Source organism: Tauraco erythrolophus, chromosome 28 (genome assembly GCF_009769465.1).
Source record: "Tauraco erythrolophus isolate bTauEry1 chromosome 28, bTauEry1.pri, whole genome shotgun sequence".
NCBI classification, from domain to species: Eukaryota; Metazoa; Chordata; class Aves; order Musophagiformes; family Musophagidae; genus Tauraco; species Tauraco erythrolophus.
Window position 1 is genome coordinate 6,249,415 of NC_141492.1, and position 18,965 is coordinate 6,268,379.

The 18,965-nt window shown below is 51.9% G+C and overlaps 2 protein-coding genes across 3 annotated transcripts; both read right to left on the minus strand.

Annotated features, from left to right (window-relative positions):
• Positions 1 to 8,184: 8,184 nt before the first annotated feature.
• Positions 8,185 to 10,970, minus strand: LOC104376189 (granzyme-like protein 1). Its single transcript, XM_086627867.1, has 5 exons — positions 10,907 to 10,970; positions 10,646 to 10,793; positions 9,392 to 9,533; positions 9,023 to 9,244; positions 8,185 to 8,335 (listed from the first exon to the last, which is right to left on the minus strand). Exons 1-5 carry the CDS (start codon positions 10,968 to 10,970, stop codon positions 8,204 to 8,206), a joined length of 708 nt encoding a protein of 235 aa, XP_086483993.1. The 3' UTR covers positions 8,185 to 8,203.
• A 3,194-nt stretch (positions 10,971 to 14,164) lies between these two features.
• LOC104376191 (mast cell protease 1A) lies at positions 14,165 to 15,974 on the minus strand. Of its 2 annotated transcripts, none has more exons than XM_086627708.1 (6): positions 15,892 to 15,974; positions 15,665 to 15,809; positions 15,347 to 15,472; positions 14,751 to 15,030; positions 14,382 to 14,395; positions 14,165 to 14,285 (listed from the first exon to the last, which is right to left on the minus strand). In XM_086627708.1, the coding sequence occupies exons 1-6, from the start codon at positions 15,953 to 15,955 to the stop codon at positions 14,165 to 14,167; spliced, it is 750 nt and encodes a 249-aa protein (XP_086483834.1). In that variant the 5' UTR covers positions 15,956 to 15,974. The 2 variants fall into 2 exon arrangements, with proteins under 2 accessions (XP_086483834.1, XP_086483836.1); XM_086627710.1 differs by having other exon boundaries at positions 14,751 to 14,966; positions 15,337 to 15,472.
• Positions 15,975 to 18,965: the final 2,991 nt, after the last annotated feature.

Below are 18,965 nucleotides of genomic sequence, written 5' to 3' on the forward strand. Positions count from 1 at the left end.
ACTAGCCATGCTCTGGACTGCGTTTAACACTTGGGAGGAATGAGAGGGATTCCCATGTGTCAGACAGCTTTGCATCAATTTTACTGCTTTTTTTGTCTTTATGCCAAAAGGATCCATTTTGTAGAAACTGTCCTATAAAGAGGAATTTATAATCATCTTTGTGTATTCTGAGTGCTGTTCATCGGAAGCAGATTGCAGCACCAGCCTCTTCCACTCTGTGATCCTCTTGTAAATGGTTCACACTACAACTATGGCCAGAAACAGACCTGGCACTGAGATACACAGTTCTTGGAAATGACTTCCCAGAAGTTGTTTTTTTGTTTGTTTCCAAGGTGAATGATGGTGGTACTTCCACTTGAATCAGAAACTTTCTTTGGTTTATATCCTCCCCCTTAAGAGCTGCTGCCCTGGCACAGGAGGAGGGATCTTCGCTTCTCTCTCTTGCAGAGTGCATCTGCATTCTCATGGGGAACTGTGGGAGGCTACGGGCACAAGGATTTAGGCATGTGCTGTACCTTACTGAGCACCTGCTTGGTGTAGCTGTTGGCTTGATAACTGGCTTGGTGTGATGATTATTGCAAAGGGAAGGGGGGAACATTATGTGATGGTTGTCTCATGAGTTCCTGGAACCTCATTCTGAATTACAGGAGGAATAGGTCAGGCTTGTACACATAATCTGGAGTTGTCTGTGGACTGTATTCCATGTGAGAAGACAGCAGTGTTAGCACGTGCTTTTCTTAGCAAGCAGTAGCTTGTGTGCCTGCAGCTTGGCCAGCGAAACATTCCTGCAGAACTGGTTCATGTCTCTGTTGGCTGGCCCTTTGGCAAATACCTGCCCTAGCAGAAGTGCCAAACCTTAAACCAAATTTGCCTATATAATCTTTTCTGAAAGTGAGGCCAGTCAGAATTTTCTGCAGGTTGAGACAGCAGATGACCTTCAGAAAAGAAATGGAATTGGGTTCTTGTAGAGAATCTAGAATCTTGAGTCTGAGGAAGTTGTCTCTTGGCTAACCTCTGCTCCTTGTGCACTTTTTATCTTTGTTCTGCTGAAGAAACCAACATACTTTGAACCAGTTTGAAACTTGAAGTCAGTGAGGAGAGAACCATCCCATTTCTTTGCACCATTCTGTGTGGATTGGCTACCTGGTGAGCAACAGCCCCTTCCTGCTTCAGCGTGTCAGATAGCTCCTGCCCTTTCTGCCTGTCTCCCCTTCTCCTGGAGTTGGATTCTTTGGTCTCTTGTTGTTGCCTTGCGTTCAACTATGGGTTTTCTTCATGTGTTTTATTGGTTTAAAAAAAAAAAGTACTTCCGGAGTGTGCTGACCATTGTATTGTACTGTACAGCGCCCAGGTCGTTAGAGTCCAGCAGAGATAAAGTGTGTGATGCAGCACCCGGTTTTATAAGAGTATGGTTTGTGCCAATGCCCCTTCTTTAGTAGTGCCAGAGACTCTTTACAAGTGCCAATGTGGTGGAAATTATTTGGTTATACTTGTATATTATAGGATCCTGATTTAAGACAATTTAAACATTAGCCTATTTAAAAAGATACTATATAAAATGCTGTTTTTAAACCTTGTCATTTGCAATGCATGTATTGTTGTGCGTGTTGGGGTGGGGGGAGGGAAGAGGGTAGGGTAAAGGAGTTTCTGAATAAGATGCCCAGTGTCAGGATCTATTCAGGCTCCAAACTGTCTCATTCCAGTCCAGGAGTGTGATTGTTTCTTGGAATGATCCCACTCTGACTGCTGGGCAACAACCCTTACTACAGAAATATCTGATGGAAATTGATTTTCATATCTTTCTCCTGAAATAAATTCTCTGTTTGAAATTGGAATAAATTTTGTTCCTAAAAGCCATGGTGGTCATGTATGCGTTTCTTCACTCCTGTCCCTCCTCTCACCCTTCTCCTGGCTGACTGAACAGCTCTGTTCCCTGTGGGACTGGCATCCGAACGGAGCACGCTCTGCCCTCCTAACGACAAATGTTGTCCCTGCTCAGAAAACCAGGATGCTGAGGCATAGAAACAAAGTGTTTTGGTAAATATAAGGTGTAATGTGCTATAACTATATATAACATACTGTACAAACAATTCTGAACTGTAAGGAGTGGCTGACTAGGATTTTAAGATGTATGGATGCAATGGTGGCACCTTGACTTAAAATTTTACAGGATTTTGGAGTACAACTGCTAAGTGAAGTTGTCAGTGTTCGCTGCTGCCTCTCGTTGTACTGTCAGCTGATTTCAGGCACGTTTCTTGCAGGCTCTGTGTTGCCAACAGGAGAAATGTTGGTGAGACCAGCCCTGCTTCCAGTCTTGTTTGTTAATAACAGGGACTGAAATATGAAAAGCTGCTTAAATTTCTCCCTTCAGGAGTCCAAGGATGGATGACTGTGGAAGCTTTCACGAAGGGATTTCCTGGGATGGAGTTCCTAGAATTTAATTCTTCTTCTCTAGGATTGTTCCCCAGGAATTTCAGATTAAATCAGCTGGGAGTGGGTAGAGATGTGTAAGTTGCTCTGTGTAAGGCTTCCCGTGTTCTCAGGAAGCCGCGGCCGAGGGCGTTCTCCCTCTGTGTCAGTAATGCAGAGGTGAGGCCGCAGGTACTGGGCCGCCTGAGATGCCGTGTTCCGTCTCGAACCAGGAAGATCACTCCAGCCTGGTTTGGCCGTGGTACTGGCAGGCACCTGTGTCGTGGCTGGTTTCCAATTAAGGGTGGACGCGCGTTGCTTTCCCAAGTCGCTCGCTGCTCTCGCCGGCCGTGAAGCCTGGGGTGGTAGCTGAAAGAAGCGTGTTTGGTTTGTTGGTTTTTTCCTTCGGCTCCACGTGGGTCACGTGTTTTGCCATTCTTTGCAAAGAGAATATAATATGCTCTGTTTAAATAAAGCACAGTGACAAATTCAGACTATTCAAGGAGGAATTTGAAGTCTTAAAACTAATGCCCAGTATTCCCAGGTGACTGTGGGAGGGCCCTTCTGCAGCCTCCAGCCGTGACACGTGTGCCCGCCGCCGGAGCGTGCCGCAGGCTGCGGCACCGGCGCTGCCTCCGAAGCATTGCAGCTTGCTCAGCGTGGATGCAGGAGGCTGCGTCCCTGCCTGTCGTGGAGGGGCCCAGGGAAAGAGGCAGCTGGGAGCAGCAGCCGATGGAGCAATCGCTCACAGTTGCTGCCTTTCCCAAGGGCCCCTCAAACAAAGACTGAATAAACTGCTTCCAGCAAGACAGTGAGCTCCCAGCCTCCAGCTCAGCAGCTCGGGCTGAGAGGCCCTCGACTTCTTTGTCCTGTGCAAGAAGGTGCCCCATCCTGCAAGGAGAAGTCTTGGGAACCCAGGACCCACTGTGGCATGGAGCAGTGTGCTGCTGCCTGGACAATTCCTTCCACCTTCAGCCTGCTCTTGGAGGACTCGTGGGAAAAGAGGGCAGCCTGAAGCGGGCTGTGGGCCAGGTGAGTTTTTTGGTAAGGTGTGCTGGCCCAGAGCCTGAGGTTCTGTTAGTGCTGCAAGTCATTTCAGACCTGGCTGTTAGATGTCACTGCAAAGACCAGAACAGGTCCTTGAGATTGTGTGCATAGGTGGACCCAGACGTTAAGGAAATAAATTTTTGTCTTTTTCATATAAAAAAATCCCATGCAGAAGAACAGGGCAAAGCAGAGAGAATTTGAGATTTGCCTTGTCCTTGGACAGCTGTTGTCCTCATAGCAGGAGAAAACTCTTTGAGCGTTATGTTTGCTGTCTTGGGAAAGCTAGGGAAGCATCTGTCCAGCGTGAGAAGAATAAAAAGTCGTATGAAATTTATAAAGCAGGAGTATAATGCCTCCCTCCTTTCACTTCAGCTTTCTCTCCCGTGTCTAGCCTGACCCCCAGCTGCCTTAGGCAGGACTCTGCAGGCTGTGGCATGCAGGTCAGAGGCACGGTACCCGCTCGGCTTGTCTGAATGGCACCTGTTCGTTGATAGTCAAGAGCGGGGACTTCCTGGACCCCAGGCTTAGCGAGCGGCGTCCATCCAGCACTCTCAGCTGTTTTTGCTTTCCTGTGCAGCACATCTGTCCGCTGAAGGCTGCTGGGTCCTGCCTGCTATTTCATTGCCTACTTTTATCACACCCAGCAGTCACTGTGGTAAGCTCCAGATAGCTCAAGGATATAACGTGGAAATCATGAGTCCCTCCATTCTAGAAACCAATCTCTTCTTGTGTGAAGGCATTCGAATACATACTGCAGTTACCTGTTTCTGAAGGTAGTGCTTTGGAATGCAGGTGGAGAAAAGGGTTTTAAAAAATAAAATAAAGCTTTTATAATGTATGTGTCCCTGCAAACAAAAGCGGTAAGAACTGATAGGAAACAGTCAGGATGAAAATGAAGGTTTCCAGAAATCCCTTGGACAAAGTCGTCTTCCTTTTTTCTCCGTTTTTTAAAGCTAGTTGAAAATAAATTGTATGTGTGGTCTCCTGTCCATGATATCTCAGTAGCTTCCCAGCAAAAGCTATCATCTTTAGCAATTTCTGAAATGAACTCATCTGCATGCTGTCCTCAGGTGTATCAGTTCAGTATAGCTGTCTTTGAGCTGTTTTATCTTCTGTGATGCAGTCTGATCAAGAATTTAAACCTCTTCAAGCAATTTTTGTAACGTCTGTATCACCTTGGGTTGAGAACTCTTGGCTCCTGAAGAGTTTTTATGGCTCGCATACTGGGCTGTGTGACAGGACTCAGCATTTGGGCTGTTTGGAAGCCTCTGGGTAACCTCGCTCCCGAGATGGGAAATGCTGTTGCTCAGCAGGCACTACAGATGCAGCCTGGGGGCTGTTCTGCATGCTCGGTCAGGTGCTATTGTCTGTTGTCACTGGCCACTCCTATGCACTGCTCCCAGAATTGCTCCTCCCTTCCTCTCAGGTGTGTTTTTATAGCCCCTGGCCCTGGAAATAAATGGTGTTTGTACGAAGCATCCAAAAGGCAGGTCTCTCCTGCTGTGCTGGTTCATATACTCCCTCCCAGTGGCTGAGCCCTTCGACCTCTGATATGGCAAACAGCTGAAAGCTTCAGTGAGGCTCTTTGCAAAGTAGGGATGATGTAGGATAAGAATATCCTTGGAATTCTTCTGGGAAGGATTAGGCAGCCTGATTAGAAAAGAAGTCTCAGCTCGATGTCAGCTTTGCAACACGATTCAGAGCACATTAAATGTTGTAAAGAACCCGAGGGGAGAGAGGTGCCTTTCTTAGCTTAGCCGCGAATTTTCTTCCAAACTGCAGTCTCAGGCTTTGTTGAAAAAGGTTTTTAAAGGCACGTTTTTCGGGATCAATTCCGAAGTTTAGAAACAGAGCCCTGACGAACACGCGCTGTTGCGAGCCCGGAGAGGGCACTGTGCGCACGTCAAACCGGCGCAGAGCTGCTCCCCGTGCAGCGTCCCCTGCGGCAACCGCCGCCCGGGGCTGCGCTCGGTTACAGCTGTCCGTAGTCACGTTAATGACGGGGGGGGGTGTTAATCTGTTTTGAATTACTAGGTTTGGAAAGTACTTGGAATCTTAAAATCTTTGGTCTAGTGTTTTGTTTGCAGAGCTGCTGCAGATATTATATGGGCTCTAACAAGTCCGCTTTACGGAAAGGTGAACGTAAGGAAAGGTGAACGCTTCCCACAGGCACACCTTGAAAAAGAAAAGCCATGAGGGGTTTTCTTTTAACATAAAAACTTCAATACTTTTCAAAAACTTTGGAGACTGTGTTTCTGTAATCAGGATGAAGTGTACCTATAGGCTTAAAATGATTTAAGAACAGGACCTGGTTGGTGAAATTTGGCTTGATCAAAACTTTCAGATCAAGTTTGGATTCAAAAAGACAGACGTTCTTATCAGCAGTTTTGTAAACTTTGTCCCCTAGTCTTGAATTTAGAATTTCATTTGTCTGTTCTAATCTCAAGAAATATGTTCGATTCCTGTGCTTGAAACAGATTTCTCCCCCGCCCCCACACTCTTTTCTATCCAATTAGAATAATGCAGATACTGTCAAGTTCAAAACCTCTATATGCTACAAAACTACCTGAGTACGTCTAATAATAGAGTCAGATTTTATCCCATTTTTCTCCAATGGTTGCTTAAATGTCTTCAGCTGTCTGACTGCTTTTTCTGTTACCCACTGCTTGGGTATGAATCAAGCTCCACACCTCAGCTGGGAGGATTCCTGTCAAAGCCCTCTCTTGTTCAAAATACTGCCTGCATCTTGAATTTCAAGGGATTGAATTCCATCTGCTTCTGGTGCTTGGACAGGAGTCCTCTGCCCAAGCCAAGAGGTGGCTTGGTAAGGCTTCTGCTCACTTGCTCTTGGCAGGCCAAGAGTGTGTTTGGGATTATGTTTAGTAATTCACTTGATGTCTGGTAACCTGTTGAGATGTGGCAGCACAGTCCTGGGAGGCTCTGCATCCATGATCCCTGTCAAAGGGATCACTGCCTGCCCAAAGAAGAAAGGAAAACGTTGTGGCCCTGGCTGCAGGTGACCCTCCATCCTGGCAGGGTCATGGATGTAGGTGGGCAGAAGTCAGAGCAGAAGAAACGATCTGCTGCTTTGAGAGTTGGACTGCTCTCACCTATCTGGCCTCCCTCACTGAATGTGACTGCTGCCTGGAAGCCAACAGCAAGGAGCCGAGAGGCTGGCAGGCTGTGCCAGGAAGTGCTGGTGAAGGAGCTCGTCTGGTGGTCTGGGTAGGTGGGTGAGTGTCAGTGAGGAGTGTGAGCCATCTCTACCGTCACCGCTCTGCAGAGGGGCGGTGGAGTTTGGCAGAGTGCTCTTGGAGGCTGGTGAGCTGGATGTCTGCCTGAGAGGGACAGCGGTCTCTGTGTGTGCCCCCCTCACCGCAGAATGCAGTGGTGGAGAGCCTGGCTCTGCCTGGGGCTGCCCTGGCTCTGGAGCACACCAGGGATCCTCTTTCTGAGCAAGACCAGCCTCCTGGAGGACACAATTGCTGCCTGAGACGTGGTCCAGTACTTCACCTCCTTCTGCGGTAGCGCGCTGCTCCAGGCAGCTGTGTGGCTGGAGCAGCCGAACGTGTGTGCCGTCAACGCGAGCTGCGGCTCCCTGCGTGTCCAACAGCCTGAGAGCGCCGGAGGCAGCGGAAGGCTTGGCACAGCCCCGCGGCACAGATCCTCTCGTGGAGCCTTGGCAGCGTGCCTGCCCTGCTGTGCTCTGCGGGCAGGCTGCCTGTGATGAGATGGGCTAATTCTGCACATGCTGCAAGTGCTGCCGCAGCCCCAGGGACCCCGTGTGCTCAGAGCCCCCTCCCCTGCTCTCCTGCCTGCTCGCACTGCAGCGTATGGGAGGAAGACGATCTCCTGCCCAGAGATGACTGATTACCATCGTTTTCAGTTTTGCCTGAGCGCTCCGCACTGGGGGGAGGAGGCCAAGAGGCTTCCCCTGCCCTGAAAACCAGACTTGACACCTATTCTGGGGCTTAGGTGGGATAGAAAATGGAGGCCTCCGGTCAAGGTAGAAACATCCAGCTTGAGATTCAGCTATTTGAGCAGCGACTTTCTTCTGAGCTGCTCAGGACTGGAGCCAGTGGCCAAGAGAAACCCAAATCATAGAAGGAAAAAGGCTTTCAAATGCAGATGCAATTTATTGGTTTTATGTGTTCTTACAATACTGCAGCTACAGCAAGAGGGGAGAAAGGAGGCAGAAAGTTTCAGAGGTAGGGGACAGCAGCAGTAGTGAAGCAGGAGCTGAAAGCATCCTCCTTGGAGCTGGGGAAACCCTCTAACCCCAGGGCTTGGGCAAAGGAGACCCAGGCGTCTGATGTCACAAATGCACGGGGCAGGGAGGAGGCTGCTCTTTGGATCCCACCGATCTAATCGTACGGCCATTCCCAAAGGAAGGCAGATATCCCAACAGCTGCTGCCACCTCACTCCGGGCTGTCCTGCTGCTTCCTTTCTAGACCTGTAGCCACAAGCAGATTGACAGAGGGGTAAATTAGAGCAGCCAAGTGTGGGAGCACACGCTGCATAAACGCGCGCTCCCCGGCTTGCACGGGGAACCAACGCAGTCAAGGTGCAACCTCTGCACCGAGCCCCATCCTGCCACAGTTTGGCTTTGTCACAAAGTCCTTGCCATGTCCCTGAGGATCAGTGGAAGACGTTTCTCTGGGAGAAAGGAAGAAAAAGCAGGTGAGCATGGGGCCCTGAAGCGTGAGTTTTCCAGGGCAGCAGCGGGGGGTGAGAGTGGGTTCATGCTCACTTCATGACACTGTTAACCCAGGGAAGGTAGGAAGCAATGTGTGTGTAGAAACCAGGCCAATTGTTATGCCTATAGGAGAAGATGCCATAGGCTTTGTTGTTGCAGACGAGTGGATCCCCAGCATCACCCTGTAAAATGGAGGAGAGAGATCAGCATTGATATATGTGGGGTCCCCAGGAAAAGGGTGCGTTTGCAAAGAACAGGGAGGCTCCAAATGTCAGGACAGAGCTTCCCCAAGAGAAGCTTGGACTCACGGTGGGTGTGGATAGCTCTGGGTTCAAAAGGGACCATTGGCAGTTTTGTCTGGGACCCAGCACAACTACAGCTGGGCAAACGCTGAAGCTTAAAGTATCGCTTAATTTCTGCACTTCTGCTGGCTGCAGAGCTCTACAAAACATACTCAGACCAGCCATGACACTTTGGGCAAACCCCTCTTTGGCCAAGCTGTTGTCCTGTTACAGACTCTTAGGTCCTCTGCTGTGGGAAGACAAGGATCTCCTTGTCCTTTCTGCTTCAGCCAGGGCTGAGCATGATGCCTGGAGTCAGTGGGTACGCTGCTGATCCTCTGAGGGTCCGATCCTTGGAGATTGAGACCCAGGGCACTTCTTATGCCAGGACAGCAAGAGAGAGGGATGCTGGTGAGGAAGCACGGACTGATGGTGGGGGAAGAGCGAGGGGACAACAAGAAGCAATTTTAGATGGTACCTTTTCAGTGAAGTTCTTTTAGCCCAGATCAGGTTTGTGGCCAGCACCTGGCTGAAGCCTCCCCTGCAGCCTTCTACTCTCTTAAGTCAGAGACTGACCTTTTCAGGTACTCCAGCAGAGCCACTGCGGCCACAAATCAAGTTGTCAGCAAGTCCAGGGTAGTGGTTGAGGCAGTCCCTTTCTTTGATGATGGTGACGGCAGCTTCGCGTAACGTGACAGCGGGTGTTTTGTAGCCCCAGCCAGCTATACTGCACACAGTCCCACCACGGACTTTTGATCTTTCAAAGGAAATGGTCCTAACGTAGCTGTTTCTGGTGGCATTGCCTTTCAGCTGGGCAAGGGGACAGAGAATACAGAAATAAGTGCTTGGTCTATAAATGCTTTGTGATGAAGGCTGTCCCCTCCTGCTCCAGGGTTACAGCTCAGTCCTGCATGTCAGGCAGATGGGACCATACAGGTGCTCCAGGCAGGGAGTTACCTTCAGCAAGAGGATGTCATTTCCCGTCTTAGGACTCATGAAGTCTGGGTGGCAGTGATACTCTTGGACTTCGAATGTTTGCCAGTTTTCCTCTCTCCTCTGGATTGTGTGGGCTCCAAGGATGACAGTCAGAGGTTTGTGTCTGGTAAAATCAAGCACAGTGTATGTCATTAGTTTTCTCCTATATTCCCTGGTAGCACTGAAGCACATCCCAGGGGCATGGCCAGGAGAGACCGGCTGGCCTTGAAAGAAGGATGGTGGGGGCAAGGAGCTCTGCCAGTGAATCTGCCCAGCCAAGAGGCTGAGCAAGTTCCCATCTGACAGACTGGAGCTCTCCAAGGGTTACTTTACCTCTGGATCTCGAGCTGAGTGGATTTGGTCTAATGCTGCTGCTGTGTGCTAAGGAAGGTGGACTACGCCCACGGAAGTCCATGGCACCAAGGAGGGATTTCTAGTCAGGACCCTGCTCTGCGCCAACGTGCCTTTACTGGCCTCAACATCATCTGCAGAAGGAGCTGCCTTAGGAAAACTGGGAGGGACCCTGGGTGTGAGTGGGAGTCCCTCTCAATCTAGCAGGTGAGTCTTGGGCATCGGGGCTCCGGGGTTCTGCTGATCCTCCTCTCTGCTGCTCAGATGTGGGGACTGGCCCTGTGCCCGGGGTGCTGGCACCAGGGCAGAGCTGTCAGCCCTGAGGGGTGTAGTAGCTACACTCAGAGTCGTGCACCTCTAGAATAGCCCTCTTGCCTGTCCACGTCCCAGTTTCTCCAGCTGGAAAGATGGAAGAGAGCTAGGCAAGCAGCTTGCACATAAGGGATTATTAATTCTGATAACAATCTCGGAGAGCTTTGGCAGCAGAAAGGGCAAAGCCCGACACCAGCAATCCCTGCTACGCCAGCAGGTCGGCAACAGCAAAGGAAGAAGCTGATCTGACTTCTCATTGTTGATGTCTGGGAAGAATAGGAGGGGGAATAAAAAAAACGAAGGTGAGTATCTGAATGTGGGCTGGGGAGGGACGTAGGGAAGGATGGCTCGAGGGACAGCTGTAGACACACACCCCTGCTTTTCGGTGCTCCCCCCTCGCCTTGCCCTGTCCCAGCAGCACAGCCTGCACTCCTTGCTAGGGAAAGAGTTTGGCCACAGTCGTGAAGGAGGTGACTCAAACTGTTAGACCTCCGTCTAGGAGACGTTACCCAGATTATGGCAGTGTAACAATTTCGTTGCGCCGGGTGCTGTACGAACATAGCAAAAACTTACATGAAGCACTGAGCCGCTGTCATCACCCAGTTCGGGGCCACTAGGAAGCCTCCGCAGAACTGATTGTTCTTTCCTTGCAGATAGGCCACATAAGGCGTGGAGAGAGCCTTGGCTTTACCTCCTCGCTCTATCCGATTCCAAGAGTAGTCTGCAACAGATGGGACTGAGGGTGAGGAGATGGGAGGACACAGGGCACAGGATGCGCAGTTTGGGAATCTTCCTTCCTCAGTCCCCTCCTTGCCTCCCAGCCGCTCTACTTACTGGCTTTAGCCGGGGGGCATGTCACCAGCAGGAGGGAGAGCAGGAGTTTCTGCAGGTGCTTCATCATGGTGTTCTCGGCTTCACTGGATCCCCTGGAGGTGAGGCTGCAGCTGGGGTCTCTTCCTGCTCCCAACAAGGTTTTATAGCCTGAGACTAGACTCCAGGAAACCACAGAAGTCAGACTCATCTGATTAATCTATCTGCAAATTGCATGCCTCAGCAATCTGAGAGGGGAATTCAGTCAGCCTTACCCTTGGGCATCAACCCACCTTCATCTTGGGCCCGGTCTGGGGTATCTGACGTCCTTGTAAACCCAGAGCCAGTTTTAACCCATTGCCTTTGAGCTGGAAGCTGTAGGGAGCATACCCACCCTCATCACTTTGCCTGCCAGCGTGCTCTTCCCTTGCAGCTTGTATTTGTTGTTGTGCACTTGCAAACTCTCTTGATTTTTATCAAGAGCTCTGCAAGAACAAGATTTCTTTCACTCAATGTATTGGTTCCAAAGACTGTGCTGTGGCAGTTGAGGACCCTCCTGCTCTTTCTTAGTAGATGTGTCCTGGTTAATAGTGCAAAATTAGTGTGAGTGCATTTATAACGCCACACTGGTCATGGCTACGTGAGGGCAAGAAGTCGTTACAGCAGCTTCGTGAGCGTGGCCTCAGCAGCACAACTGCTGCTGTTGCCATGAGGTCTCTGTTCTGCACCAGCTGCTGACTTAGGGCTCTGCTTTGTACAGCAAAAGACACCATTTTCAGTTTCTTTCCAGATGTGATTGCTCACCATTAAACTGGGGAGCCAGCGTGAGAGAAGACAGAGGCTACTTCTTTGACCCTGGGTCAGGGGCTCACTTTCCCTCTGTTGTGTTGAGGGTGGATGGCGACAGGGGTGCAGGTTTGGGATTCTGCCCTTTCACTGGCTAGAGATAACCTGGTGGTTTTTAAACGTCAAACAAGTGCCAGGTGCCTTTCTGCAGTGCAGGGCAGGGATCTGTTTTCCCTGGACCAAGCCCCGCAGCAGCTGCACCACCTCCGCCTCCAGCCCACGGTGAGAGGGACCGAGCCAGAGGAAGGGCTGGTGGCAGATCACTGAACACGCTCCCCCAGCCCCACAATGTCCCCTTGCCTCCCCGCTGGCACCAAGGCTCAGGCTCCAGAGGAAGAGGAGCCTGTGTGTGCACTCACCCAGAACGGTTCTTTCCCCAGCGGTGGCGGTGACGGGATGGGCTGGCACAGCCCTTGCTGCCCTCACTGGCTGCCGGTAAATTTGCTTTCCTCTCTGCCCCCAGTGCCACAGGGCAAAACCCGATTTCAAGCGAAAAGCTGCCATTCTCGTGCGAAGACTGCAGCAGCTGGAGCTTCAAGGAAAACCCTGACGTGACAAAGATTTGTACTACCCAGATAAGCAGTTGCAGCCTTTTCACTCGCCGATTAAGTAGCTGATAGCAGCTGTTAGCAGAAGCCCAAACTATGGACCCTTCTCTGTCTCCCCAGGATGGCATGGGTGCTGAAGGCAAAGGTGACGTAGTTTCCCTTTGTCCCAGGTGAGAACAGGGACTACATAAGAGCAGACACGCAGGGCTGGACTGCAGACCATCTACCTCTGGCAGAGGTGGTTAGTGGGAGCTTCAGAAGGACTGTGAGAACAAGGCAGTGTCCAATTCCCTGGAGCTGCGTGCAGTTTCTGTATGTTTAAAGTTCCCCACTGGGTTTCCCCACTGCAAACCAGTCTGGTGTCCTCCTGAACTTGCACAGACATCTGTCATCCTGCACCAGGCAGTTCTGCAGCCCAGTTATTTACTAATGCGCAGCCTCTGGCCCTTGTCATCTCCTCCAGGAAAGTGTCTGCACTCCCCTATCTGTGTGTGAGAGACATCAGAAACCAGCTGGAACAACAGAGACCAGGGCTCAGATTTCGGGCAGATTTACACCCAGTGCAGGCCGTGGAAGGAGGGGCTGGTGCAAGTTACTCAGACTCCAGTGCAGGGACTGTCTGAAAATGCTGCTAAAGCATCCTTTGTGGGGAGAAGGTCACTTCTGAGCATCACCTGGGCGAGGGGAGTCACAAGCCCTTGTGATTTATTGCTACTGCTAGAACAGTCTCTACTTATGCTGTGCTGCTAGGGCTGGGCTTGCCTTCTGGCGAGGGACAGAAACTCCAAGAGCTCCAAGGCAGGCAGCTCCCAGCTGGGACTTGCCCTTGTTTTCCCCTGGGAGAGTCGGGCTCTCCTGCTACAGTCGGCATGGGAGGGAAACAGGAAGCGGCGCGAGGGTCAGGCACGTTGGTGAGCCCAAGCCCTTTACCAACCCTTTCAGTGCAATCCCTAAAGCCCCGTCCCCGGGATCTCAGCTGCCACCTGCCCCACACCCAAGGGGGGGGCAGGAACAGCACAGTGCAAAAGAAGTCCAGCTCCCTTCACCTGCTGGAGCCTCTTACCTCTAAGATAGCTGAAAAGACCAACCTGGTTTCCCCTGTGACCCAGCCTGCTGTCTTGACTGCCCTACGTCCCAGGGCGTAACGTCACCCAGGCACAAGGTCCCCACAGAGGGGACAGTCATAGCTCTGCAGGGAACAGCAGCTTTTGACCCCTGGTACCTGCTGACACACCACATCCTGGCCATCAGCTGCTCCCAGGCATGCAGTGACATAGCTGAAGCTGGTGACGGAGTGTGTGCACATCACTTTTCCCATCCCATTCCTACCTGGACAGTTTCTCTTCCCGCACACACTCATCCCCATGACCCCAGAAAGGGCAACTGTAGCTCTTGTTCTCCAAGTCTGCCAGCAATTCAGAGGATGCAGAGCTATGACTGCCTCCGTCCCATCAGGCCAACCTCTCACCTTCACCAGCTAGACCCTCCCTGCCTTCTTCCTGGGCCAAAGTATGAGAAAGAAGACACACGCTGAGAAACAGCTCGGAGTTTACTGTGGGTGTTTTAAGTGCAGCAAGGTTCAAGCAGGAATAGGGTTATCTGCAAAGGAACCAGGGTCCGTTTGTAGCACAGCCTCTTCCTGGCGCCATACGGGATGATCCTGCTTCTGCCAGGGTGATCTAACATGGCCCTGAACCAGCTGCCTGAGATGGGCAGGCAATGGGACAGCCAGCAGCCCCAGAACAGGGACAAGGGGACTCCCGTGTGCAGCCATCAGATCACTCGGGTTCCCAAGGAGAGAGGAGGGATTCAGGCCTTCAGCAGGGGCAGGAAGAAAACCAGTGCAGTCTCCAGGGCTGCACCAACGCTGGAGCGAGTGCTGCTGCTGCTACTTCTTCAGGGTTCTTTTGATCCAGGGCAGGTACTCAGAGATGTGGGTGTAGACCCCGGGTGGGGTGTCATATCCAAAGGAAATAATGCCTTGTGCCACCTTATTGCATACCAGAGGTGGGCAGGTAGGTGCTCCGGCAGGGGGTCTGGACTAGATAATCCTTTGAGGTCCCTTCCAATCCCTGACATTCTGTGATTCTGTGTGATTCAGAGGCCCACCAGAACCTCCCTGAGGACAGATGAGAGACTGGTTTTAGTTTTAGAGGCCTCTTCCCTGTGGGAAGAGGTTTCACCTCGGTCCCTGCCTGCCCAGGCACTGCCAGCAGGGCTGTGTCTCTACCCCTGCCCCGCATGCCCACCGAGCTGGGGGAGGTGTCCGGAGCTGGCAAGTTGGGGCTCTACCCCTGGGACTGTGCATGGGCCGTGGTGTCAGGGCACCCAGAGAGCTAGCCCATAAGGGAGCTACAAATTAAATGCTTGTCACGTTTGCTGGGAACCAGCTAAGTTTGTGCCAGCAGCAGCCCCTGCTACCAGAGAGTCCATCTGCCCTATGGCCAAGCCCCCAGCCCGTCAGCAGCCCATACCTGGCTGGAATCCCTGAGCTCGTGGAAGCTGCCAGCACAGACCATGCCGGTGTCGAGATGCAGAAAGAAGCGGATGCATTTTCTGTGGCTGTAGATGAAGACTTGGGTTTCAGAGAGCTTGCTGGTTGTCTGGTCGTCATCGATTGGGCCCCACCCGGCTATGCTGCACTTGGTGCCTGTGGGGAGGTCACTGTCAGTCTTGGGCAGTAGAATAGTCTTGACATAGTCATTGAGAGTGGCCTTTGCTGTCAGCAGGAGAAAGCAAGGTCTTTGGAGAAGGCTATAAGCAGAACAGCTGAAGGACACTTTGTGCACAGAGGTAGGGGAGGTCTACCAGGACACACAGCACCGCAGGCTCTGGTGAGCTGCTGCGAATAGGGCATGCGGCTCCAAGCCCTGCCCGGGGTTCCCTTCCAGGTCCCTCCCGTTCCTGCCTGCCTCCAGCACAGAAGCAGCTGATGGTTTGCAGAAGGAGCTGATGGTTTGCAGAAGGAGCTAACAGCAATAACGTGCTCAGCCCAGACCCTGCTAGACACACAACCCCACTCTACCCTCCGACCCACTGCCTGCTGCAGGACTGCCTTGCCTTGAGCAGCACAATGTCGTTAGACGAGGTGTTGGAGCTGTATTCAGAGTGTGGACTGTAGCTGAGAACTCCCTGGATCTGCTGGGTCGCTTCTGGTTCATAGATGTTGTGAGACCCCAGGGTGACTGTGGCATTCCTGGCTGTGGCAGCAGAGGGGAGGAGGGGAAAAACAGGTTGGGTCTCACCTGCATCCCTCCCCTTTTGCAGGCAGGTGGAGAGAGCTGCTCGGCACAGGAAGAAGAGAAGCCTACTCCAGAATTACTCCAGTAACGGACCTCACAGTTTAGGGGAGGAAGAAGGGGATAAAGCTTCTGTATGAAGTACTCACCCCTCACAGTGTGCAGCTGTCATCACCCAGTTAGGGGCAACCAGGAAGCTTCCGCAGAAAATCCATTCTATCTTCAGGTATGCCATGTGAGGGTGGGAGTGGGGCTGAGCCTCATGGCCCCCTACAATCTGACCCCATAGAGCACCTGCAAGACACCCCACCACAGGATGAGCCAGTGGCTGCTGAGGTCAGAGCCCATACCAGCAGCTTGCAGCATCCCGGCTTACTGGCATTGGCCCATGGGCAGGAAAGCAGGAGCCGCAGGACCGGCAGCTGCTGGAGCTGGCACATTTCTTCCCGCAGCTGGACACTCCTGCCAAGACGTGTGGAAGTCTGAGACTCCCAGTGCCCAAGGGCCGATTTTATACCCTGGGACCAGCTGTACCCAGCATCCAGGAAACCACGTGTGATGGCCTGATTGTGCTATCAGAGCAGTGCAGCATCCCTGCAGGTCTATCTGCATCTCTGCTGCCCCGGCCGGTGCCCCGCGGCTGCGATTGATGAGTGATAGAGCAGGACAGAAAGGCCAGGGCAGGGAGAGAGCATAGTATGCCACAGTCCCAAAACCTCAAGGATGCTGATGGGGAGAGGTGTCCTAGGGTATTCTTGAGATGTGATTTAGCATTTCTCCTGCAGCTTGGCTGCAGGACAAATCACATCCATTCACTTCAAAGCATGGTGTCTTAGAGCTCTGGCAATCAGACTGTCTCACACTGTACCTTCAGTAGCTCACGCGTCACTTGCTCCTGAGGGTGGTCAGGTCACCTCATGCTTTGTTGGCAAGTGCAATGACTGCAGATGCTCTTTCTTCTCTATGGTTTCCCCTCTGCAGCTGGTCTGGCCACTGGCACATTTGTTCAAATGGGACCAGAAGCCTTCATCTACCCTGCTCTGGATTCTCTGCTCTCTCCCTTCCCTGGCATGAAGTTTCCTGCAAACCAGGCTGCAATTGCTGTCGTCACCTTGCCCCTAGCAAAGCGTGATTTGGTTAAATGCTAAACTGAGCACCAATCCTGCTACACTTGCCCCTTCCTGGCCTTGTGGTCCTGAACAGAAACCAACATCGGGCTGCCGCAGGTGACTCTGTTTCAAAGAGGTGACCAAATCTTTGTGTCAAGGGCAAAAACCTGGGCCTCAGGACATCTGCATTCTTCCTATTCTTGGTTCTCACATTGCCTCAGCTGGTGGCTGTCCACTCTTTCCTTCTGATCTTTGGGCCTCCAATAGCCAATTGCCTCCATCACTGCCTAAGTGATAGCGGCTGAGACTGCCCTTTATATGAAGAGCTGCCTGACTCTCAGGCTGCAAGCTCAGAGGGGGCTGTGACATACAGTCCTGTGTTGTTTAAAATTGTCCTTCATGTTTGCACTTCCTAGCCCTCATCCACCTTAGTTTTCCCTGTTGCCAGGTTGTCCCAGTTTGCTGCATTGTTTCTGACTCCCTGGGGATTGCCTGGGCAGCTGTGTGCTGACAGCAAAGTGTAAATCTACTGGGGAAGTGTCTGCTCAGGAGGGATTGCGTGTTGCATACTGGAAGGACATCTTTTCCATGTTCACAGACTTTCAACAACTCTTGACTGCTCCAGCACGAGAGCATCCACTGGGCAGAGAGGGGCCACAGAGGAGGTGGCAGGGTGCTGCCGCCTCTGCTGTCATAAGGACAAAAGCTGTCACGAGAGCACAGCCAGGTTCTGCACTCCTCCTGCACCCAGCCTCAGCCCTCCTATTTTGAGTGTTGGTCAGGATTAAACCTTGCCTCAGAGCCTCTCCATAAATTTTCTCTGAGCCCTGAAGTCCAGTCTTTTCCTTCACTTTGCCCCATCGGCATCAAAGTCTGGCTTAAGGGGAAACCAGCAAGCAATTGCCCAGCCGTGGCCACTGCCCATCCCCAGAGGCTGTGCCTGTGTGAGGAGGGGGACGGAGCCCGAGAGTGTGGAAGTGCCACTGGGCTGTGTGATCACTCGCATGGCATGGCAGCCAGGCCTCTGCCAGCATGCTGGAGCTGGGGTGGCACTCTTCTCTCCTCTCATGCTCAGGGAAGCTGTGGGCAGCTCCTAGCTGTTCTTAAGCAAAGCAGCTACTCCAAAACACCTTCTTCTACTGTGCAGATGAATGATTTGCTATTGAAAGAATGAGGAGAACTGGGGAGGTAGGGGGTAATGCCTCCTTTTAATCCCTGGAGTGCTTTTGATCTGGTTCACCTAGGCAGGAATCCTCCCAGAAGCTCTGGCTGAGGTCACTACAGGTTCTCTGCAGGCATCTGGTTTAAATAAGCTAATTTGGGATTGTAACTGCAGCCAAGAACTGATGAAAAACCACAACAGGCAAAGGCAACAGAACAATTAGCACTCTGAAGCTTCAATGCTGCTATCACCTCCGAATCCTTGGTCCTGCTAAGGGAGGTTGTTGTACTCAAAGACCCTGTCTGTACGCCCATTCCCTGGACACTTTCTGCCAACGCTCCTCAGGGGCCTGCACATCACGTGAAGAAAACGAGGCATGCTTTAATCCTGAATCACCACCTCTGCAGCAGTGTCTGGTTATCAGTCTTAATGTTGGTCTATGAGAAGAGAAGTGGTTTAAAATCAGCTGTGCCTGCCCAAGACATGATAGCACCTTTGCTTCCTGCTGAGTGTGATTTTGGGTTAAAAAGCACATAGAGCTCCAAGCAAAGGAGAGCAAATCAGGAGGAAGACCTGTCCTACAAACCCCTTTGGCACGCAGTAAGGGTACTGCTTCATGGCAGTCATGCCCTGCACGGGCACTGCTGCTGGGCCTGGCACAAGCACAGTGCTTAGGCGCTGTCATTGCCTTTGCCTGCGGTGTGCCCAGCAAGCCGGTGCTGGGATGATTTTGCCATGTCAGAAAAGATGCCCCCGGCACTCTGCTCACAGGTCAGAGAGGCCGAGCGCTCATCTCCCCCAGCCCTTCCTCCTCTGTCTGCTTGGGCCAGTCCTCGTCGTTCCTGGCCAGGGCTTGAAGCTGGGGGATTCCAGGCAAGCGGACAGCAGGGGACCCATGCTGGCGGCACATGGGCAAGTTGACAAGGTGAGTATCTCAGGAGGGCACCAGGGAGGCAGTGGTTCTGATCTGCCAGTTAGTCTGCATTGCTGGGAAGAAGGCATTTGAGGGAGAGCTGTGGTATGAGAATCGAAAACCCCTGACACAGTTCCTGGAAAAAAAAACGAGTATGTGTGTAGGTATAAACAAACCAACACATAAATATATACCTCTCTTACTGCCCAGAGCAGTCTTCAGCACATCAGAAGAGCCACTGAGCTGGTGGCAGGGCTGTAGGAACT

Bases quoted from the DNA above. Each gene is read 5' to 3' on its own strand.
- LOC104376189 (XM_086627867.1), bottom strand. From the start codon at position 10,970: ATGAAGCACCTGCAGAAACTCCTGCTCTCCCTCCTGCTGGTGACATGC. The intron at 10,794-10,906 runs GTAAGTAGAGCG...CATCTGTTGCAG, and splicing joins ATGCCCCCCGGCTAAAGCCA to ACTACTCTTGGAATCGGATA. The intron at 9,245-9,391 runs GTAACTCCCTGC...CCCCTTGCCCAG, and splicing joins ATGACATCCTCTTGCTGAAG to CTGAAAGGCAATGCCACCAG.
- LOC104376191 (XM_086627708.1), bottom strand. From the start codon at position 15,955: ATGTGCCAGCTCCAGCAGCTGCCGGTCCTGCGGCTCCTGCTTTCCTGC. The intron at 15,473-15,664 runs GTGAGTACTTCA...TGCCACAGCCAG, and splicing joins ACAGCTGCACACTGTGAGGG to GAATGCCACAGTCACCCTGG. The intron at 15,031-15,346 runs GCTGCTCAAGGC...TTCTGCTTATAG, and splicing joins ACCTCGTCTAACGACATTGT to CCTTCTCCAAAGACCTTGCT.